At 40.4% G+C, this 25,182-nt stretch overlaps 1 protein-coding gene across 1 annotated transcript in view; it reads left to right on the forward strand.

Moving 5' to 3' along the window:
• Positions 1–25,182, forward strand: part of LOC149163114 (WAT1-related protein At2g39510-like) — a 100,810-nt gene that overhangs the window by 21,391 nt on the left and 54,237 nt on the right. The window contains exons 2-3 of the mRNA XM_089435349.1: positions 19,683–20,377; positions 20,493–20,681. Coding sequence (XP_089291475.1) covers positions 19,683–20,377; positions 20,493–20,681 — 884 coding nt within the window. The remainder of the gene's footprint in view (positions 1–19,682; positions 20,378–20,492; positions 20,682–25,182) is intronic.

Below are 25,182 nucleotides of genomic sequence, written 5' to 3' on the forward strand. Positions count from 1 at the left end.
TATTAGGAGATTTAGATTTACAGTCCCTTTTTTAGTGCCCTTCCTTTTCGCATTTCTAGCACACCACCTTTACAGGTTTTCTTGGAGATTTAGATCTCCCTCTAGATTTAGAGCTCCCACTCGATGACTTATTTTTGTTTCTTTTTTGGGACCGTCCTCATACAAACAAGGCATCACCATTCTAGCTCTCCATATTTTTCCGTCTCATCTCCTCCATCAGCAAGGATGAGAGTATTTCATCAAACTGCAAGGCAGTTGTATTGCTACCTATTGCAATAACCAGACTATCCCACAAATCTAGTAGAGAACACAACAAAATGATGCACTTATCTTCATTTGAAATTTTAATATCAATAGATAATAATTAAATTACCACAGTATTAAATGTGTTCAAATTCTCTATCACTAACTCTCCATCTTTCATCCTCAGGTTATACAACTTTTTTCGCAGGAACAATTTATTCACCAGAGACTTAGATTGGTACAAAGTCGCTAAATTGTCCCACAAATCCTTCGTTGTAGCTTCCCCTGATACATTCAACAATACTTAATCTAAGACACACAATTGTATTGTGCTCTTTGCCTTCCGATCCAACTTCTTCCATTCTTCATCGGATACTCCTGTTGGTTTAGTACATGTATCTACCACGATCCACTGATATTTATCCACCAACAGATCCTCCATATTGAGTTTACACAACTCAAAACTCTTACCATTAAATTTCTTGATCTCTATCTTTCCATTGCTCGCCATCTTCTTTCACCACCAGGATCTCACAAATCTCCCATTGAACAGGGTCTACCACAGGCTTGAGTGAAACCCCTCAACAACAAAGGTGTCCCCTTGAATCCAAAACAACCTTGATACCAAATGTAGGTTTTAACCCTGTACAGAAATTACCTACATACGAATTCTAAAATACAGAAAATAAACAGTGCGAGAGCATAACACATAAAACACATATACACAGAGATTTTCCCATGGATCCCAAAACTGGGACTACTAGCTTGATTTTTCATTATGTTCCTTTCAATGTTACAATACATATTTATACATGCTGAAGCATCCAATACCATGGACCGAAAACCATCGCGTCCAAAACCATGTGTGAAAATCATGCAAAAAACCATAGGTAGGTCCGTCCAACCTAATATAGGGTCCAAAAAAAAAAATATGGGGCACTACCCCAGACCCCATAGAGGGGGGTTACTTGCACCCCTCAAACCCCCTGTGACCCCCCCGCTATGCAATTAGCGCAATGAAGGGGGGGCTCCACCCCGCCCCCCTCTAACCCCCCTGTTAACTACATGGGCTAGTCGTGGAAAGAATATAACACAACCCAACAATTAGCCTGAGGATAATACAGAGATGAATTATCCTGCTAGAAACCCAACTTGAGAGCCAATTCAAAGATCAGTTGATTTTGGAAATGTCTGCCATGATCAGTGACAATCTCATTAGGGATACCAAACCAGGAAATAACTTGATTGAAGAAAAACAAGGCCATTGTTTCATTGTCATTCTTAAAAGGAGGCATGGCCTTAGCCCACTTCATAAAGTAGTCTACGACCACTATGATGTACTTTTGGTTTCACGCCAAAGGCAGATTACAAGTAGTAAAATCAATGCCCCGCTTCGTGAAAGGACAACGGTGATAACAGGAAAAAAGGGAGCTAGATGCACACACATTTTCTAAGTATAGACCTAACAAGGATGTCATCTTTTGACCACTTCAATACAATCTTTGAAGATTGAAGGCTAAAAGTAGCTTGCTCCCAAAAAAAAATCGGTTGTTGCAAGCCCGAATAGATGACCGCCACAACCTCCATTGTGGCAATCATTAAGAACTGACTCAGCTTCTTCCAAGGTTAAATAATGCCTAAGGATTGAATCAATCTCGCGACGATATAATGTGTCATATATTATAACATAATTCTAAGCGAGGTGATGCAAGTTTCTACGCTCATCTTTGGAAAAAGCGGGAAGAAACTTCGAAGTTTGGAGATATTTAATGATATCCCCATACCAAGGATCTTGTGAAGAAATAAGAAATAAGTGATCATCAGGAAAACTTTCATCGTGAATAATTTCTTCCTCACAAGGCAACTCTGATATCAACTCTGCAAATACTAAATATTTCTTAGATTTAACTGACATGAATTTGAGATCGAAGTCTTGCAAAATGACAATCCATCTATTATATTTGCCCCCAATCACTAACCTACTGAGAAAAAACTAAAATGGATTGACAGCTGCTAAGACAAACATTTTTCAAAGAAGAATGTAATGTCAAAGCCGCTAGACAGTATGGACATTTGCCAAAGCTAATTTATCGATGGGATAATAGCACAGTTCAGGACCTACCAAGCCTCGACTTAGATAGTAGATTACATGCTCACATAAGCAATCATCTTCTTGAACCAGAACCATAACAATGGTTGATTATGTTATAGTGAGATACAAGAGGAAATCTCTGTTATAATCAGGTGGACTCAACAATGGAGCGGAGGTTAATGCTTTTTTCAAATAATCAAAAGATCGTTGCGCGAAATCATCCCATAAAAATGGGACCCCTTTCTTAAGTGAACACATAAATCCTTTTGTGATCTTGGCATAATTGGCTGTAAATCTCCTCAAGAAATTTGCTTTTCCTTGGAGACTTTGAAGTTGACGTATGGAAGACGAAGGAGGAAACTGAAGTATTGCCTCAACCTTGAAGGGATCAACACGAATCTTCTCTATTGACACGATGAATCCTAACAAATGTCCGATTTGACTACGAAAACACACTTATTCGAATTCAACCAGATTTTATAAAAACGACACCACTCAAAGATCAACTGAAGGTGCTTGGATGATCAATTCTCTTTCGAGAACGAGTAGCTAAATCATCCATATATGCTTCAATAAAATGCTTGATGTTATGAAAATCATAAGACATGGCCCGTTGAAAAGTGGCTCCATCATTTTTTAGGCCAAAAGGCATCTTTTTGTATGCAAATTATTTGGTGCGGGATCCCCCAAGGGAAGTTTTGGGTAGAGCCTAGATTTTGGTCAAAGTTTGTAATTCTAATGTAAAGACTGCACATTTTGTGGGTGCGGAGTGTGTAGTTTGTTAAAGAGTCATAGGGTTGTTTTCCCTTAATTTTGATAATTTAATGTTGGCTGTAGAGATCTACCCATGGTCCGTTGACCATGGGATTGTATAAATAGAGCGAGGCTCTAAGTAGTTAAGGCATCTAATATCACAATAGATCGAATAATGAAGATGTATGTGTTATAGACATTTTTGGGCACTGCAACCCCAATCATAAATTTCCATAAACCAAGGGCTCTTAAGTCCCTAAAAGTGTTGTTCCAACCCATAAAAGAACAAGGTCAGCTGATTACATCATCTCCCAGAAGTTCTCCATGAAAAACTACTCAGAACTGGTCAAAATTGGACCATCTCACCTGCTCCATGGTCAAAGTGCGCTGCATCCCACCTAAATGCACATGGGAGGTGCGAGGCATACTGAAAAGCCATTCTATGGGGTGCGATGGGCAAGAGTGGACAAATGGCAAGGTCAATCTGCAAGGTGGAGGATAATGGAATCTTCCAGAAACTTCTCCTGTGACACTTGCCTCTCTGCATTCACCTAGGGATGAGTAAGAGATCATTAATCTCCAAGTGGAATCAAGAACTATCAGAGAGAGGACACTAATCAAATCTCAAAAGTTGACTCACCCCCCTTGCAAACATCTATATATGGATCCCTCATCCCAGAGATCTAGAGGCTGGAATTTTGTATCTTGTAAGGAAGTGTTGTTGGTTTCTTGGTGTAACATCATAGTGTTGGGTGATCTAAGCTTTTCATGAGGTGAAGAAGGGATTTCTTGGTGAGAGGATGACGCTGGGTCAGAACAATTGGTTGTAATCCTCTTTGCTATTCTTGATTATTAATAAAGCTATTCAAGTTTTCCTCCACATTCTTGTATGATTGATGATATATGCATTTGTGTGGTCAATATATATCTGGTTCTATATTGTTTATGATAGTAGATCTCTGTTCTTGGATAGTGTTATGTTTCTTTGATTCTATAGGTATTCTTTGAAGCTGGGTAAACGAGGAAGCAAGTGGCAAAGGTCTATCAAAAGGGAGAGGAATCAAGCAAGGAACCAAGCGCAAGACAGAGGTTGGTATCCTTCTTTCCCCTCTTATCTACTTCTCATAAAGGAAAACGAAAGTGGTTTTAGTTTTTTTTTTCTAAGATAGCTACTAGCCTTAGTGGGATTAGCAGCTCTGCATAGACACTAGATTTTCCGATAACAAAATGGCGACTCTATTGGGGAGCGAATAGATTGTTTGTTTGTCTATATTTGTTTGCTTTATAAACTTACAGACGGAGCCTGAAGTCAAGCCAGCTAGCCTTCAAACTGCATTTGCTATGCAAGTGCAAAGTAGATCAATGTTGCTTCAGTCTATCTCTGGGTTTTGTTTATGAACTAAACAATTGATTTAAAAGCTCTCTAATTTCCCTTGTGGTGGCTCTAGTAACCTCCTTAGATCTACCCCTGTGATTTATTTACTGATTATCACTTGCTCGGCCTAAATACATGAACTGTGCTGCAAACTATGATCAAGAACTAGATCAAAAGTATCGCACTGTACCATCGCACCCTCTCTTCAAGGATATCAGTATGCATCACACTTCCCGTGTGCTGTAGGTGGGATGCATACTGCAATCCCTGTGTAACAGGTGCGCTGATCAGAAAAGGCTAATTTTACCTCCAGACTTTGGTTTTTCTTCATTTTTTCAGCTCTATTCAGGATTTTTGTTGTCTGTAGTCAGTATACCTCTGTTGGAAACCCCCTTCCTTGCCATTATTCTGCCTCTATTGTGCAAAGAACTGTAAATGTTTTTATGTATTGTGATCCATTTTCAGTTCTCTTTTACAAAGAAGTACCGTAATTGAACTGTCGTTTCTTGATTTGGAAGTGTCGCAAGTGTCGTTTTCAGTCATAGAAGAGAATCTGATTGTTCTTGATAGTCAATTACGTTGTTACTCTTGTATTTGATTTGAATTAGTAGTTTTTCAAGTGTCGAAATCAAGTTTTCCATTCCGAATCACAAAGTGTCGTCATTGTCTTCATTTTGTCTTGAAAAGAAGCTTGTTAGTAATTTCGCTTTGGAAAATAATTCTGATTTGCACTTAGCTTTCTTTCTATCATTCACACATTAAGAAGGCTGAAAACAAATACATGCATGTGCATTTTCATTTAGACTGTTTGTTGGTTTGATTTAGGACAGTGCATATAGTGTGTGCTCTCTTCTCTATGTTGAAAGAATATCATCTCTCCTTCCTTAGTAGCTAGGATTTTCATTGCAAAAAGAAGATTAAATGATTGTTTATCATCTTAGATTGCATTTTAGGAATTGTATATCTACATCATGCGGTGAACCTGAAAGGAAAATTTCTTAAGCAAGATCAACTATAAAATAAATTTAATGAATCTAAAAATGCTTTGGAACCTAATGCACAACATTTAGAAGTCTAGGCTAGAGACGTATTCCGACGTCGTAAAGCCTGGTAACTGTTGTTTTCATTGCTGGTTGGTTGATTCCTCCACTTTGAGATGACAAGTGCCAGTATGGACTTGTGCTCCCACATACCGTCGAGTATATACTGGGAGACCACAATAGGCTATATCCTTTATCCATAGGAAGCCGTGTCTGCCACCCTATTGATCGCAACGCACTGAACACAACATTCGGGAAGATTGACTGCCGTACCGTAAAAGGTATTCTGCAGTTTTGCGTTTGGTTTGGTAATCCCTCTGTCTAGATTTCCAGAGTAGTCTCTTTCATTCCTTTTCAGACTTCTTAAAGGAAAAGGTCCATCTGAGCACTTGTCACTTCAAGCTCATTAAAAATCGAAGGCGACTAGAGTCATCTTTTGTTTTTTCTCAACTCTTAAAAATTGAAAAAACAAGTTGTGTCAAAGCGTCCAAAACTTATTTTAATCGGAATAACGTCATTGTTCCCTCGTTGGTCTTAGAAGTTAGTCTCCCTTCATCGCAAGTTCTTGTAGAATCACTAGGAAATATTTTGGATAGACTAGATATGTCTGAACAATCGTCGACATCCAGGACTGTGTCATCTGATGCAGCAGCAGTAGAATCTCTTGTTGCTACTCCAACAATGTTCGCTGGTGTACCATCTGTCCCGGCAAGTTATCAACAACAAGCCGAAGTCCAATTAGGGACTATTTCGACGACATGGTCAGTTCCTATTTCTTCATCCGGATTATCATCTGGTATTTCTTATGTTAAAACTCAAAAAATTGATCCAATGTGTCTTCAAAGGCCAATCTACCCTTTAAGTACTGGATTGCCACCATATGGAGGGCAGTATACCTTTTCATTGTTCCTTCCCAGAGAACAACCATATGGGAGTTTACAACAAAGTTCAGGCCAAACTGGAATTACATCCAGCAGTTGGGTACCAATACTGCCTCAGCAACCAAGGGTTGTATATTCAATGCAACCAGTCCACCCTGTGTCGAATATTCCCACTATACCTGCTATGGTGACTGCATCGCAAGTACAAGCGCTACCTATTGTATGTCAACCCCAAGTTTCTCAGGTTGCAATACAACAGCCTCTCGTCTCAGTGATTCAATCACAACCTCAGGTTAGTGCCTCCGTATCTGGAGTGACTCAGGCTCAAACAAGTACTATGACTCCTCATCTTGGTCAATCATCCAGTATTGGACAACAACAAATGGTCCAACAACCATGGCTGGTTCAATCTCAACAACTGCAATTCCAACAATCATATCAAGGACCTGAGCAACAAGTCTTCGTAAGTAATGGGCAACCGCATTTCCAAAGCGGTTATCAACAACCATACTATAATGGTTATGCCCATCAACCTTATCAAAGTTACCAGCATCAAATACATTATGCTGGTATGCAAAGACCCATTACTCAGGCGATTCCATCTTATCCTGGGTATGCTTCGCCTAACCTGAATCAACAGTTGCCCTTTGTAGCAACTCTAGAATTACCAGATCTAAACCGGCTGACGAATGATCCAATTGCTTATGCCCCTTGGTGGTTGGCGATTCCACATAAACTTCCATCAGATATTCCTAAATTTAATGGAAATTCGGGTGAAGACCCGTCGAATCATGTGATGACCTTTCATCTGTGGTGTTCATCAAACACCCTAAACGATGATTCGATTAGGCTTCGTCTTTTTCAGAGAACGTTAACTGGTCTAGAAACAAAATGGTATATCGAATTACCTAGAGCTTTGTTTGATAACTTCAGTACCCTAGCCACAACCTTTTTAACCCATTTTCAGTTACCCATAAGGTACGAAACGGGAACAGAACTTCTTACCAATTTCAAACAGACAACGACCACTCACATATCTGATCATATTCATGAGTGGCGACGTCGTCGCAGAATGGTAAAAACATATGTTCTTGATCAGATGCTAGCTGAATGGTTTATTAAGTCAATATTACCTTCTATCACAAAAGATGTGGCAAAGGGAGGAGTCGTCACTGAAGAGCAAGTTATTGCTCATGCACAATATCTAGACTTGATCTATACTCAGTCTAGCACGCTCTACGATAAAATACCTGATGCTCCTAAATCGGAAATTTTCGTTCCTCCCCCTCCTAAATCAAACAAAGACTCTCATGCTGGTGATGGTGTCATGCGGAAAGAGTCAATTTTGCGGACAAAACCGACCTCCCTAGAAACTAAGGCTTTTCTAGTGACAAACAAAACAATCAAGCACTATCTTTCCCTAAATATGCATTTAAAATAAAAGCAACCAGGTGTTTAAGGCTTACCTTTAGTCCAACGCTGTTTATGGCGGCCAAGCCTCTTCGATCCAGATGAGCTCCTCTCCTTGAAGCCTGCATACACAAACAAGCAAACGATTACGTAGCACTTGAATAACTCATATAATAAAACATATTCATCATAAAGACCAAGGAGTTTATGAAACAAATTATATATAACAACTTTTTGAGAAAAATGAACTTAATTGTATTAATTGGAAACAAAAGAAACCTTACAACCAACGCCTTGGTGTTGTGCAGGTCCCTCCTAGGGTCCAGCAAGAGTTCTCCTCTACTTTGATCAGCTCACCCACTTCCAAATGAAGCTAAGAAAGGAATGTGATCTCTCCTCTCAAGCTCTATAAGGGAGTCCTAATTTCAGCAGCATCTACCCTTAGGAATGTTCAGCTTTCAACCTCCTTTGCCTCTGGCCCAATGCCTGTATTTATAATGCTTTGGAGGAAGTTAAACAGGTCCACCATCAATGGGATAAGCCCCTCTTTCAAAGGGATAACTCCCCTCTTCATGGGATAAGTTACTCTTTCATTGGGATGCATGAACCATCTGGAGGCGCTCAATCCACGTCAAACCATCTTCTAGAATGCTCTAGAATCGACCGCAAGTAAGTTTTTTGAAGTAAAACTTGCGCCTTTTGACTTTTACAGGGGTACGCACCCACCCCTTTACAGACAGAGCGTACAAGTACGCAGGTATTATGTACTTGAGGTGCGTGCCCGCAGGTAAGAGTAAGAGAAAGTGCGGAACCAGAGTTATATTGATTTTTTAAAGGCTTTCTCCCTTTTTTGGAGTTTGACATGAGGAGCAGAGGTATAAGACTTGCCAAGGAGGACAGTATGGTTATTGATGGAGCCATACTGACTGCAAATAGTCATGGTGACAAATTTTAGTGTAACAGATTGCCCCCTAAAGTGCGAGGTCTGTAGTAGATCAGGGTTTTATATCATCTAGGAAGGGTGAAGCACTTTATCATTTCGAGGATTATCTTGTGGAGAGCCCAGTCGGAACCTGGAAATATTCAACACAAAATACATATATGAGATCATATCATCACTGAGGTAGGCATTCCCATACTCGGATCAAGAACTTAACTAACAAACTAACTACTGCTCTGATATAGGAATGATTTCGCAATACATCATAATCATAGACACATGTAGACACAGTATGGACACAGCCATCTGTTTATAATTAGTCTACTGTATAATGAATACAAAACTCCTCGTAGCCTAGATGGCGGAAACTAGATCCAGGGTCTTCATTTCTGCTTCCCGAAATAGTACGATTCTATCCATGCGAATAAATGAGTTGATGTCGAACATGGTAGAAACCACTTGATTACCAGTCAATGATGTAAACTGTTAACAAGTGTGAGAGAGACCACCAGTGATGTTAATGGTTCTCAAAGTACCCAGTACAATCCATGAGATGTGAGTAGATGTGTTGATGTCGAACATGTCATGGAATCCTTCGATCGAAAGTCAATGATGTAAACTGTCATCAAAGGCGAGAAACCTGCCATTGAGGCATGCAGATTTCAAGGTACTGATGATTCCTAGATCATCTTTCTAGATAATGTGCTGATGTCGATAGAAAGCGATCCGTTGTAGGCAAGCCCACAACACGAAATCATAGATCAAGTTGAAGAAATTTAGTTGCAAGGATTGACTCAGGGATGGTTAAGATGGATGACAGATATTTTGTAGATGAATGGCTTATTGGTAGTGACCTCTTGAACACATAACAACACAACAAATGGCTTGGTGACAATTGACCCAAAGTTAATACCCAAAAACCAGCTGAAGACTTTCAATGTGGTTCGATCAACTGTTAGGCAAAGGATTTCCCAACCCAGGTGAATAAAAGTGTCGTGTTCAAGAGTGGTTACAAATTATGACAAATAGACTCATTTTCCTCTCTTTTCCCCCACCATTTCTGGCAAGTACCTCTTTATTTTTTACAAGCTTGAGGAGGATAACATTTGCTTGATTATAAGCTCATCCTTCGGATGAGTCCAACTTAGTTTAGATTCGAACCCTAAGAAGGAGTGGTTCGTTCCTGTTTGTAATTGAACAGGTCCTTTATTGTGAAATTTTAACGAGTCTAGTATAGGAGAAGCTCGGTGTTTTTCAATTTTAGAGAGTCTGAAAAAACTTAAGAAGACTCCAGGGTTGACCTTTTTCGTAAATTTGTGTCTCCCAAGCCCGAAAAAGTATAAAATAATACTTGAGAGAACCGCTTGATCTTTTACGACCAAGGAGTACTTTTCGTTATTACTGTCACTGATCTAAAAAAGTAAAAAAGTGATCAACGACACGTCGTTTTATAACCAATATCGAATTTGAAGCGACAAAAATCTGGCGATCTTTTCATGTTTTTTACGGTCGGAAAAGAGCTGTAAGTGGACCGTCTTTTAATTCCGTTTTAACGAGTGTAAAAGAAACGCTCAGCAATCTTTTCATATTTTAGGAGTCAGAAAAGGGCTTAAAGATGACTCTAAGGTTTCACTTTTTCGTAATTTTTAACGAGTTCGAAAAAATGATAAAAATGTACTCATGGTTTTTCATTTTTTCGTAAGTTTTAATGAGTTCGAAAAAATGATAAAACTGTACTCATATGGCCGACTTTCAATTTAATTTATGAGCAGGAAAAGACGGAAAGAACTCGACATTTTCATTTGTTTTACGAGAATGAAAGATAGCAAAATAATCTCGGGATTTTCATGAGTTTAACGAGTCTTGAAAATAACTGAAATTGACTCCAGATAGGTTTCATTTTTACAAAAGCTTGAAACAGAGAAAAACTATGCTTCAAAGTAGTTTCATTTTTTCACAAGCTTGAAACAGAGAGAAAACTGTGCTTGATGCCCCCTAAGCGTAACTGCTAGAGCGCATGCCCCCCAGCTTCATTTCATTCAACTAAGTACAAGCTGGATGGAATGAAGGTTCATGTACGAGATCATTTGAAAGAATCAACCTAAAACTGTAAGAAAATTATGCAAAAAACTGAAATAACTAACCTAAATATACAACTTAACATTTATAAGATCTAGTCAAACTCTCGACTCAAAACTGAAGGAGGATTTGTTTCGTTTTTTAATGAGCTTGACACAGGAAAAGAACTATGCTCGGATCCGGTTTCATGTTTACACAAGCTTGAAATGAAAAACTATGCTTGTTATAAGTTCGCATGCCCCTAGCATAATGACGCAAATCGAGATACATGCCCCCCAAGCTTCATTGCATTCAAACAGGTGGATGAAATGAAGGTTTACTTTTGAAATCTTGGAAAGACTTGTGGGAGTTGTTTCATTTTTTAGTGAGGTTGACACAGGAAAAGAACTATCCTCAAAATCCTTGTTTCATTTTTTAAACGAGCTTGACACAAGGTAAGGAACTATGCTCATGACTACTCTCTACAATCTACCTATATAACCTAAAATCTACCTGATTCATTTTTTAATGAGGTTGACTCAGTAACAGGAACTATCCTCTGACCAATTGATTCATTTTTTAACGAGGTTGACACAGGAAAAGAACTATCCTCATGGCAGCCTGTTTCATTTTTTAACGAGGTTGATACAGGAAAAAACTATCCTCGCTCACTGATCATGGCTTCCAACTGGAAGAAAGACATGTCAATGGACATACCTTGATCATGGCTTCCAAGAGGTTTTCATCTGAAGGAAGAATAGTTCTCTAGAAGGAACACATGTCAAGGGACTCAAAAGGGATAAGAACATCGTGTTCAAATAATCCCATAGAGTTTTCCATGCCAATTACCGTATCTAAATCAAAGGAAGATGAGCAAACAGTGAGAGTCTCACTTGCATCGGTAACTGAAAACATGGGACCAGTTGCCACATAATTATCCCGTGGCGAGGTAGATACCACTTGAGAATCAGGAACATTTAGGGGTGTCATATTATTGGTAGTTGAAGCAAGACTAGGGAACGAAAGCTGGTCTACAGTCACAATATTTCCATTGTGAGGGAAAGACATCACGCGAAAGAGTGTCTATACGACAGCCTTCATTGCATAAACATAGTCTCTCCCAAGGAGTAAATTGAAACCCAAGGGACCTCGAACTACCATAATATCAATACAGACAGTTTTACCTTCCAAGGTAATAGAAAACTTAGGAAGGATCCCTAAACGTTCACTAATGGTTCTGTTAAAAGCTTTCAGATTCTGCGTAATAGGCACAAGCTGAGGGGAACCCAAAGCTTTCCAAACAGTTGAGGATAAAATACTAACAGAAGCACCTTCATCTACCTGAGTACGATGTATGTCCCTACCACCAGCCTTGATAATGATTTGGAAAGGGATGGAGGAAGGAAGACGAGGTTCTATCAGTCTATTCCAATCAAAGGAAAAGACCTCAGTACTTGGAGGTGGTTCTATAGAAACAGGTGAAATGCCCCCCGGCGTAGAATAATCTGATGTAACAAAAAGAACCTGAGCGGTATGAAGTTCACTCTCTAAAGGGAAAGTGGGATCGACAGAATGTGAAGTTGAATCGACCACTTGATCAACTAACGGATCATCAACCTGAGTGACATGAGTTTCACTCTCCAATGGAAGAGTGTGATCAACTGTACTTGAAATTAGATCAATCACTCCGTTAGTTGACGGTAGGTTGGGAGAAAGTTTATGGTAACTAGTTTGAAATTCTTGCTATGGAACAGTAAGGTTTTCCAACAATTTTGAGGCTTCATCCATGTGAGGGCAAATGTGAGTTTGATGACTCCCTTTGCATAACTTACAAGGAAACCTAACTTTACCCTTTTTCCCAGGAACCTGACTATCACTGGTTGATGAATCAATGGAAAGTTGATGAGATTTTTCTGACCATACTTCCAAGACCTTTGGAATACCAGGACAATTGACAAGGAAGTGGTCACCCTTACAAATCCTGCAAGGGTATTTGGGTTTACGATGCATGTTGGAGTTTTCCTCAACACAACTAACACTTACAGTCGTGGTTGGTTGGTTGACTTCTTTCTTATCTTGCTTCTTCTTCTTCTTCTTCTTCTTCCCTTTCTTCTTCTTCTTAGCCACCTGGTTACTAGAATCAAGGCTTTTACCAAGCGAAGAGGAATAAATGGAGGAAGAAAAATTAGGCGAAGAAAGTAAAGGGTCAACAGAAGGTTGGTGATGTTGAGATGGTGAACTCTGTTGAGGTGAAGCATTCGATTGAGGTGGAACAATTGGAGTATTTGGGGTCAACGAAGTTGAAAATAACCATATTGGTAATCCTATTGTAAATCCAGGTAATGACAAAGTAGCCATATAAGGAGGACCAACATTTCCAAAGAAAGGAAAAGTACTAGGATCCTCGTCAAGAGGGATTCCTTGGTTGGTAAATTCTGGAACATTTGCCATTATATTCAACTTCAGTGAATTTTATTAACAATTTTAAAACTAAAACTAACAATTCAGAATTCACACCTAACAATTAAAATTCACAATTCACACCTATGGTCTCTAAAAGTAAAAACAAACAAATTAACACGCACTATCAAATCTAGGAGTCAAACCACACACAAACAGTAACTTTCTGTACCGAAAACACTAGTTGGTGATGAAATCCAACGTCGCAGAATCCAATACAGAAATGGCGGTTGGAACAGTTACCCCGACAACCTGCTTAATGAATGGACTGGCACAAGTTCCTCCACTAAACCGTCTCGAGTGAAGAGAACCCCCCAGAAAATCCAAGTGAGTCTAGTCGATGTCTGCTCCAGGTACAGTGGGATCTTCCCACCACTGTCACCCTAGGAAGAATCCTAAAGAATATGGCCACTAAGGTTACCAACTGAAACAAATATACCTGGGGGAACAGTCTATGATCCAATATGCACGCAAGGGCAGAGTAGCAAGCTCAATCCCCTTGAAGGCTCCATGACATAATCCAAGGTTTATCAACAAGTGACCCCAGGCTCCTCGACAATGGTTAATCTGAGGTTTACCGTTTTTAATACATGAATATCTGGTGTCGTTGATGAGCCCCAGAAATGGATAATTATTTGGGCTCATTCAACCTCCTAATTTGACTTAATCCACCATTCTCATTAGTTTATTGCATGTTTTTTATTATATTTATGCTAATAGAGTGAATTTGGTTAGTCATTATGCCAACAAGTCTAATGGGTGCTTTGTGTAGCCTTTTTGGTCAACTTGGAGACAAATTTGAAGGTCTTAATGAGCACTTGGCAGCCAAATTCGTGGGAAGAACAAGGGAGAGGATTTGAAGGAAGGTGTCCCCTTCATTTATGGGCCTTTACCTCGAATTCTCCACCATCAGCTCGGAGTTCAAAGGCCACCAAATCAATTAGCACAAGGGCAGCCAAGCAAGTCAAGTAGGACTGCTGTTGACTACAAGTTTTGGGCAGCCGAGTCCCTAAATTTTAGGAGGACTGTTGGGGTCCTCAATTTGTATAAATAAGAAGGCTTAGGGCCTCATTTGGGTTAGCTGGTAGTTAGTCATTTCATAGTCTTGTTGTAGTCATTTTTTAGTTCAATTTTTAGGCAATAGATTAGTTTTGCTGTCAGCTCATTTTCAAGTTCTCCTTGTGGACAGTTTTGATGTAACTCTTCATTTCTTGATCAATAAAGATGAATCCAGCTTTGCACCAGCTCTAAATCTCTCTTAGGAGGCTGTAGCTCTTGGGGTTGGGCCCATCTCAAGCACCCAGTACCTCCTTTGTTTACCTTTATGTGTCTTTGCTGCATTCTTAGAGTAAAATCTGCTATTTAGATTTAAAACTTGTTGAGTTATTTAGGTTGCTTTTGATGATTAAAGTATATTTTCACGTTCAGATTGATTTGGATAGATTAATAACACAAAGTATCCTTGGAAAAAGGGGCTCAAGCACCTCTGATCTTACCTCTCCCTCAGTGGGATCGTGAGTTGGGACAAAGGTGACCTTGCTGCCCACAAAAACATTGACTTTGCTTTGCCATGCAATCATTAGTGTTTGGTTTTCATTTGCAGAAGTTGGTTGCATGTTCAGATCTTTGAATGCTTCATTGCATAGTTAATATACATGGTTTCCTTGCAAATAAAGCTACTGTCCATTCTTGTTACTGTTAGCTAGATCATATTAGGGTAGCATAACTAGATCTTTGTTTTCTTGCTTGTCTTTGTTGGTTCAGTTGGAAACACAAATTGCAGAGCACCTGTACCACTTCCCTATCTACCCAGACTCCCTCAAACCCATCTTCTCCCTCTCCTAACTTGGTTTCTTGCCTCACGTTGCCATACTGCCCTCATAACCCTACCTTTTGTGCAACATTACTTCAGTCTTCTTGGAACAAGTCCAGCCATCCACACCTTCTCCTCAACTCCATCCTCCAAGTCCTAGACCTCTTCACACCCCTATTTCACCTCCATACTCATTCCTCCATCTTTTTCCCTCCATCCATGCTCCAAAATCCCATTTCGAAACATCCTGTAGAAGAATTATAGAACATCCTGTAGAAATCCTGAACATCCTGTAGAACCCCTGCAGACTTCCTGTAGAAGCTCATAAACACGGTTTCTTGGCAGCCAAACTTTGTGAGACTCTCTGGAAGGGTGTTAGGGACCCCTTAGACCCTCTCTGAACCTTCCCAACCTTTCCCAAGCATTTCTCCTCCTTGATCCACCTCTGCACAGTCAAAAATAGTTAGAAGCACATGCATGATAATTCCAACAACTTAAACAAAAATACAAAAAGATGTTTTCTTCAGATAGAGGTAGTCTAGACACATGTATTTTACCTTCATAGAAGTAATGGCATCTCTTTTATTAGTTTGCATGCTCTCCTTTGCGTCAGTCGGACTAGCTGGTAGCATTAGGGTTTGCTAGGGTTTGTGTTTCTTTTTGGCTTTCAGTTTCTTTTTGCAATTAGATTAGCTTCCTTCGAGTTAGCTTTCATCCATCAATTAGAAAGCTTCTTCTAAGAGCTCATAGAAGTTGGCTTAAGCTCCTAGTGGACTTTGCCAGCTGACCAAGTGACAGCTGCAGCAAGAGCTAGTACTTGTGCATACAGCACCGTCGCTTCCAAGTTTGTTACGAACTACCGGGTTGATAAAATTAAAGAAGGGAGTTCCAGGAGTTGTAGAATTATTGCTACAATACTGGAGCTCACCATCTTTTTGGCGCCGTTGCCGGGGAAGCGTCAGAGTATTGGTGATTGCCGCTTTTCTTCTATTTTCCACTACAATCTTCTGCTAAGTAGTTTATTTCATTTCCATTATGCAATTTCGTTTCTGCAAAAGTAGATTAGCATTTCAATTCCGCTATTTCATTTCTGCAAGCGTAGATTAGCATTTCAATTCCGCAAGCGTAGACTAGCATTTCATTCCTGCAATTTCATCTGAGAAAAATAGATTAGTCCTTTCCTGCTTTCATTTCAATTCCGCATTTTCATTTTAGCAAGATAGTTAGTTGCAGTTCAATCTATTTCAGTTTTGCAGGTAGAAGTAGAAAAAAGCAAAAATCAACCAAAAAGATTTCATTTCATGCCTTGTAGGAGTAGAGATAATTTAGAAAAAATGATTGCACAACACCCCCCACTGCTTCACATAACCAACCTTCTCTCTTCTTCGATGGCTGTGATTAAGAAGAAGCCCTAGGTGGACATCAAGGCATCTTTAAAGAACCTCTAGGGGAGAAGAAGAAGAAACCATTCCTCTGGAGTGAATGGCTACAAGAAGAAATGTTGGGAGCAGTCCCTTGTCCAAAGACGAATTTGAAGATCAGATAGAAGATTTCAAGAGTGATATGAGGCAGTTTCTTGCCATGCAATTGGATACCCTGTGGATCCAAAAGAAGCAAGAGGAAGCCAAGAGGGCTTTGGTCATCTTTTGTCCCAGGTGCACTAGAAAGCATCCTAGGAACGAATGTCCAATGCACTCCCTAGAAGTGTGTTTCATCTGTGAAGAATACCATCCTACAGATCAGTGCCCTTCCTTACCCAGAATCAAAGCTGCATATCAGAGAGCTAAGGGAGCCACTGAATCACCATATTATATGAACCAAAGGAGGCCGCATGGACCTAGAGCTTACCAGCAAGAACTACAAGGGACATCCGAGACCTATTATGACCCCTATCAAGCCACTTTCATGCCTTCTTGGGGTCCCCCTGCTCATCTTTCCTGGTTCACACCTCCTCCTTGTTCCTTCACAGATCCATATTATGCCCAACCGGTTGCTCATTCATTTCGCTCTTATGCTCAGCCACAGCCTCAGTGGAATGCACCTCATCAGGGGTGGAGGCCCCAATACAACACTCCTCCCGCTTCTTTTCCTTCACCACCTGCTCGTCCACAACCATCGCCTCCTCCTCCACCAAGGAAACCCCAAATGCCTACCCAACCACAACCCCATCTGCATCCATCTCAAATACACACCTCCACTCAACTACCCGCACCACCATTTCCAAAACCATGCAATGGAGCAACTCAACCCATTTGCAAAGCTGAGGCACAACATGTGAAAATTACTCCTCTTGAGCTCAATGATGTTCACCAAAGCTCAGGAAGAGTGTTTCAAAACAGATATTATATTGACAACATTGAAGGACCAAAGGAAAAAGAAGATTCCAAAGAGGAGATCAAAGAACCATGGGCTGCACTTAATGAAGAGAAGAGATCAGAATCAGAGATCGAGAGAGTTCCCTCATGGTTACCATCAAATCCTCCATGTACTCAAGAGAAAGATCAACAAAAAGAGGAAGATGAGAAGGTCATGATAGAAGGTGACATGAAGAATGATCCAGATCAGCAAAAGGACCATGGATATCAAAGCTATATTGAGATATGGTTTCAGACGGTCACTAAGTTGCAGCGGTGCTCTCTTCCTCAGCTATGTTTGATCCCTTCAAAGTCAGATCATTTGGTCTCTAAAGTCCGGATAGTTGTCCAAGCATGCATTTCGAGCCTTCACATCATTTTTTCTCTAATCTCGATGTGCACATGGCTCAATTGGAAGTATTCTTATACTTGAAAATGATTTTGTTTTTCAAGTAGGGTAGGGTAGAAAAAAAGGAAAAATGAAAAAAATGAAAAAAAGAGGAAAATAGAAATCTAAGGTGAAAACCTCCTCGAAGGTGCCTTAGATTGGCTCATTGATTGAAAACCTCCATGAGGCGGTCAATGGGTTGGAAAAAAGAGAAAAGAGAATAAGATCTCTGGGTGAAAACCTCCCTTGGAGGCGCCCAGGGCAGGCAATTAGGGTGAAAACCTCCATGAGGCACCCTAGTTGTTTTTCAAAAAAAAAAAGAGAAAAAGAAAAAGAAAAATAAATCTAATTTCCATTGAATAATTTCAGGTTGCAGCAATGACATTGCAGGTCAGGAGGATCACTCAAAACAAAGACAAGGGAGTTTTTGTGCCTTCTAGAGGAGGTTCTATATTTCTACAGGAAACATCCTGTAGAACCTTCAAGCGAGCCAGATTCGATTTTGGAAGGGGATCTAAAGCTTGGAATCCATTGGTTATGCCTGCAAGCATCCATGTTCCCATTCCTCACCCTTTTCCATCATCTTTTCCACCTCATTGTGCTTCTTCATTTTGCTTCTACAGAAGTTCCTGTAGAAATTGTAGGAAGCTAGAAATGGATTTCAAAAAGGTGTTTTGGCAAACTTGGTAGCTTCCTCAAGGGTTCAGAAGTCCTCCTGCAATCTTCAAACTCCTCCTCCATCATCTCCATACCTGCATCATAGCCCAAGCTCAGTTTTTCTTTCCATGCAAAAACTTGCAAAATGCTTTGAAGAGAAAATACATAGAACAAAATTTGTTTTTGCCATAACTTGAAAACCATGCATCCATTTGAAAAACCGTTTTACAGAGAATTGTATAGGGATGATGGCAACATGCTCGAGCAGTTTCAGCCCATTCCGATGCACGGTTTCCAAGAAATCAACCTCCATCACCATCAGCCATTTTTGCATTTTCTCCATATCCGTGCATCCGTTTCAAAACCTGTTTCATGGGGAGATGCATATGGGTGATAGTAACCTACCTAAGTAGTTTCAGCCAATTCCGATACACGGTTTCCGAGAAATTGATCTTTGAAATCTTCAGCCATTTTCCATTTTTCTCGAAATCTGTGCATCCATTGATCGCAATTTTGCTATGGGAGATGCATAATGATGATAGGAACGTGCTCAACAAGTTTCAGATCGATCCGGTTTACCGTTTGGGAGCAATGGCGAAAACAAGTTCTGGTCTTGTGAAAATTCAGCAGTAGCAGCTTGAATGTGCAGATTTGAACGTGGAAACAAATGCCTGGAGCTTAGATCTGGCCAGAGGACACTTGCACAAGAAAAAAAAACCAAAAAATAAGTAGCCAAGCCACATGCAATCACAAAAACCAATACATGCAGCAAATGAAAGATCTCAGCACTTCACAGCAACCACACACGACTTGCAGGTACGTGACTAAACTCGTTCCTCTATTTGCATGAATGTAATTCGTAAACAGCATGAGCAATGAGATGTTTGGGATTAAAAAAATCGGTGGCCAGTCACCCTCATCCTGTTCGAACAGTGCTTGGTGGGTGAAATCAACACGTGTGCTCAGCCATCTCAAGAAGAAAATTGAAATCAGGTAGTGGTGGTTGTTTGAAATCCAACGTAATTGATGGAAGTGAATACAGGCAGAGAACTACAGTTCATAATTACACTACAGTGGGGACCAATGGTTTGCATGGGGCCAACGTGCACTTAGCCAGCTCACCCTCCATCAGTGGAAGCCTCCATAAACAGCTAATCGAACTCATCCTTGAAATGCTCTCACCATTCGCTGATTAATTTGCATTTGCAACATTCTTAGCTGAGATTGCTATTCAAGTCCACCTGGCCGGCATGAATATCATTACCAGAGTTGCTCTGGACGAAGGAATGAGTCATTTTGTTTTTGTAGCTTACACCCTGACTGTTGCTACAGTAGTTATTTCTCCTTTTGTTTTTTTATTGAAAGAAACCAATGCCCTGCAAAGACCTGTGCCATCTTCTGGTAGATCTTTGTGCTTGCACTGGCTGGGTAAGACCACTCTATTTCAGAATTTCTACTTTGCTGGCCTAGATTACACGTCCGCGACATTTGCTTATGCAACATCAAACCTGGTTCCTGTTGTCACATTTGGGATGGCCATAGCTTTTAGACTGGAGAAAGTTGATATCAGGAGTAAATATGGCCAAGCCAAAGTTGTAGGAACCATTATATGTGTGGGTGGTGCAATGATTATGACCTTCTACAAGGGCCCTGTTCTCATTAGGCTCAATAGGGTTCTTCATAACACATGGCTGCTTAGAGCACTGATGCTGTTTGCTGGCTGTTTATTTTGGTCTGGATGGCTTACCTTTCAGGCTCCAGTTGTTAAGAAATATCCAGTAGAAATTTCATTAACAGCTCTCACGATGCTGCAAGGAACTCTACAGTGCACTGTGGTGCCTTCAATTTTTGAGCTAAAGGCCTCTGCTTGGAGGCTAAAGTGGGACATTCAGCTTCTCAGCATCATATACTCTGTGAGCACCGCATCTTCATTTTAATAATGTGCAGAAATTCTTAACATCGTCATTGATCATATTGGCCCATAATATGCAGGGAGTATTATGCTTTGCATTTGCCTTGTTTGTACAGACTTACTGTATCCGTCTGAAGGGACCTGTCTTTGCTGCAATGTTCAATCCAACTTCAACCATAATTGTTGCAGTGTTGGAACAGCTAATCCTTCATGTGAAATATTATCTGGGAAGTCTGCTGGGAGCAATTCTAGTAATAGCAGGACTGTATATTGTACTATGGGGCAAGGCAAATGATGACAAGTTGGTGACAAGCCCAGAAAGCACAACCCTGCAGATGTATCCAACAACATCAGTGATTGGAACATTGGCATTAAACCAAGCTGCCAAAACAGAGGGGGACAAAACCACACTAACACCCAGGGAGAAAAGACTACAAAGTAGAATGGAAAGGACCGAAAAAGTCCACGTCAGTGAGGGCACCTCTAAGGTAGCCACAGCCAAGCTGAAAAGAAAATCACCCACAGCGAAGCAGGATACAGTGGTGCTTTCTGTTTCTACAGGAAGCCAGAACTCAGCTACAGGACTTTCTACAGGAAGTTCTGTATTTTTACCAGAAACATCATGTAGAAGCCTTTGGGTAGGCTAGAATCAATTATGGAGAGGGATTTGAAGCTTGAAGACTATTGAGGAGACATGCAACCACTCTTTTCTTCCATCCTCCACTGGTTTCATCTCCTTTTGCCACCATTGCTGCCATCAGATTGAATATACTTGCACAATCATACCAAAGCTGAGAATTCTTTAGGAAAAGGAGCAAGTAGTGGGAAGAAGCAAAGAAGCATGGTTTCATGACAGAGAAGAGGACATCACTTCAGAAGATTGGCATGACAAGGAGGCCACCAGGGCCATCAAAGATGAGGAGAGAGATTGGTTGCTCAGAGAATGAGCAACACTTTCAGTAGGGGGTGATGATGAGCCCCAAAAATGGATAATTATTTGGGCTCATTCAACCTCCTAATTTGACTTAATCCACCATTCCCATTAGTTTATTGCATGTTTTTGATTATATTTATGCTAATAGAGTGAATTTGGTTAGTCATTATGCCAACAAGTCTAATGGGTGCTTTGTGTAGCCTTTTTGGTCAACTTGGAGACAAAATTGAAGGTCTTAATGAGCACTTGGCAGCCAAATTCGTGGGAAGAACAAGGGAGAGGATTTGTAGGAAGGTGTCCCCTTCATTTATGGGCCCTTACCTCGAATTCTCCACCATCAGCTCGGAGTTCAAAGGCCACCAAATCAATTAGCACAAGGGCAGCCAAGCAAGTCAAGTAGGACTGTTGTTGACTACAAGTTTTGGGCAGCCAAGTCCCTAAATTTTAGGAGGACTGTTGGGGTCCTCAATTCGTATAAATAAGAAGGCTTAGGGCCTCATTTGGGTTAGGTGGTAGTTAGTCATTTCATAGTCTTGTTGTAGTCATTTTTTAGTTCGATTTTTAGGCAATAGATTAGTTTTGCTGTCAGCTCATTTTCAAGTTCTCCTTGTGGACAGTTTTGATGTAACTCTTCATTTCTTGATCAATAAAGATGAATCCATCTTTGCACCAGCTCTAAATCTCTCTTAGGAGGCTATAGCTCTTGGGGTTGGGCCCATCTCAAGCGCCCAGTACCTCCTTTGTTTACCTTTATGTGTCTTTGCTGCATTCTTAGAGTAAAATCTGCTATTTAGATTTAAAACTTGTTGAGTTATTTAGGTTGCTTTTGATGATTAAAGTAGATTTTCACGTTCAGATTGATTTGGATAGATTAATAACACAAAGGATCCTTGGAAAAAGGGGCTCAATCACCTCTGATCTTACCTCTCCCTCAGTGGGATCGTGAGTTGGGACAAAGGTGACCTTGCTGCCCACAAAAACACTAACTTTGCTTTGCCATGCAATCATTAGTGTTTGGTTTTCATTTGCAGAAGTTGGTTACATGTTTAGATCTTTGAATGCTTCATTGCATAGTTAATATACATGGTTTCCTTGCAAATAAAGCTGCTGTCCATTCTTGTTACTGTTAGCTAGATCATATTAGGGTAGCATAACTAGATCTTTGTTTTCTTGCTTGTCTTTGTTGGTTCAGTTGGAAACACAAATTGCAGAGCACCTGTACCACTTCCCTATCTACCCAGACTCCCTCAAACCCATCTTCTCCCTCTCCTAACTTGGTTTCTTGCCTCACGTTGCCATACTGCCCTCATAACCCTACCTTTTGTGCAACATTACTTCAGTCTTCTTGCAACAAGTCCAGCCATCCACACCTTCTCCTCAACTCCATCCTCCAAGTCCTAGACCTCTTCACACCCCTATCTCACCTCCATACTCATTCCTCCATCTTTTTCCCTCCATCCATGCTCCAAAATCCCATTTCGAAACATCCTGTAGAAGAATTACAGAACATCCTGTAGAAATCCTGAACATCCTGTAGAACCCCTGCAGACTTCCTGTAGAAGCTCATAAACACGGTTTCTTGGCAGCCAAACTTTGTGAGACTCTCTGGAAGGGTGTTAGGGACCCCTTAGACCCTCTCTGAACCTTCCCAACCTTTCCCAAGCATTTCTCCTCCTTGATCCACCTCTGCACAGTCAAAAATAGTTAGAAGCACATGCATGATAATTCCAACAACTTAAACAAAAATACAAAAAGATGTTTTCTTCAGATAGAAGTAGTCTAGACACATGTATTTTACCTTCATAGAAGTAATGGCATCTCTTTTAGTAGTTTGCATGCTCTCCTTTGCGTTAGTAGGACTAGCTGGTAGAATTAGGGTTTGCTAGGGTTTGCATTTCTTTTTGGCTTTCAGTTTCTTTTTGCAATTAGATTAGCTTCCTTCGAGTTAGCTTTCATCCATCAATTAAAAAGCTTCTTCTAAGAGCTCATAGAAGTTGGCTTAAGCTCCTAGTGGACTTGTGCCAACTGACCAAGTGACAGCTGCGGCAAGAGCTAGTACTTGTGCATACAGCACCGTCGCTTCCAAGTTTGTTACGAACTACCGGGTTGATAAAATTAAAGAAGGGAGTTCCAGGATCAAAATGCAAATGAAGAACTTCTCACCTCAGAGGTAAATGCCGTGTCGAATGACAAGGGCAAACAACTGAAGCAACCAGGGGGAAAGAAGAAAAAGAAAGGGAGAAAAAATAAGAAGGATGAGTCATCTCCTGAAAAACCTTCTGCAAACCCTTCTGGGCAAAGGAAACCCCCTGCGGGGTGTCAGATATGCGATGAGGATCATCGGACGAGAGATTGTCCACATAAAGCTAAAGTTAAGAAACTCTTTAAGAGTTCAAAAATCTCAACGATATTTACTGATCCGTTTCCAAACCCAGGAAACAAACTGGTTGCTAACCAAAATGCTTCCCGATCTCAAGTTCTTATGTTGTCCATTTCAAAATAGCAAAATGATGCTTTGATATTGACAAGGAATAAAGATTACGGGAATCCACAGCTGTCAAACAACAAGGCTACTGATCAACTGAGTAGTTTGACAACAACTTCAACCGAAGTTGTGCCACCCATCAGTCCTGAGCTAACGATAAAGCCGCCAAAGGGAGTAGTACACAAATCAACATTTAATCCTCATTCTAAAGTAGCACAGAATTATAATATAGTAGAGGACCTGGCCCAATCGTCGTCTGCTATGCCGACACTTAAGGTACCGCAAAATTGCCCCTCGCAAAAGCAGGCTCTATTATTAGTAATAGGTGGGATTGAGCCAATGGATTCCAATCTTGTATCCTTTAATCACAAAGGATATGACCCTCAGTTACCAGCTCAACTAGCTTTCCTTATTCAAGTGAAAGCCCTCAACAAAACTGTTCATCGAACAATTATTGATGAGGGGACATCTACATGTATTATGTCGATGAGTTGTTGGAAAAATTTAGGCTCACCACCCTTGTCGCAATCATCAACAATGTTAAAAGCATTTGATGGATGATCGTACACTCCATATGAGATTTTATGTAACTTGCAAGTTGAATTAGGGGGAAAAACAGTAGAAATTGATGTTGAAGTAATCGACGGAAACCTCGATTACAACATCCTACTGGGAAGGCCCTAGATATATGCCATGGCCGCAGTTGTGTCGACCTACTTCAGGAAGATTGCATTTCCCTTCCAAGGAGGAATTACAATCATTGACTAACAAACATTTCTCCCCAACAGTTCACAAGTTACGGGAAGCATTCCAATGATCCATGGAAGCAATCATTCGCTTCAAAATATTGGAGTAGGCCTCCTAAAAGACCCTACCTTAATGGGTACTTTTTCCCTACCACCTCCAAGTAATCTGGTGGAAGTGGCCACAGTGGAAACCTGCAATATGAAATCTTCTATATCTAATGGATTCAGAAGATTCCTAAACATTTTGTCAGCATGGATCATTGCCATTTTAGAAATATTGTAGCAATCAATTTTCTTGGCTCGGGGGCAAACCCAAATCAACGCTCATCGAGTGTTTGGATAGATAGGTCTAAGGAATATGGTACCTGTTTAGATCCTTGGTCACTGAACGTTATACAGACAAAGGAATCATTCAGTGAATGATGATAGGAGAGGAACCATGGGAAAATCACCACCATCGTTCCCGTCTTCCGAATTACCATGATGATTATTCCAACAACCTTAATCATCCTTCAGTTTTTGATTTTCTATCAAATACTATAAATACAGTGGATATCAAGGATGGTTCTTATCTTGTGTCGACCTCGTTAAAAAATGAAACAAGGAATCATGAGGATAGTTCTTTTACTGCGTCAACCTCA

This window comes from Pinus tabuliformis, chromosome 5_2 (genome assembly GCF_031772625.1).
Source record: "Pinus tabuliformis cultivar Carrire ecotype Pingquan chromosome 5_2, CPIR1, whole genome shotgun sequence".
NCBI classification, from domain to species: domain Eukaryota; kingdom Viridiplantae; phylum Streptophyta; class Pinopsida; order Pinales; family Pinaceae; genus Pinus; species Pinus tabuliformis.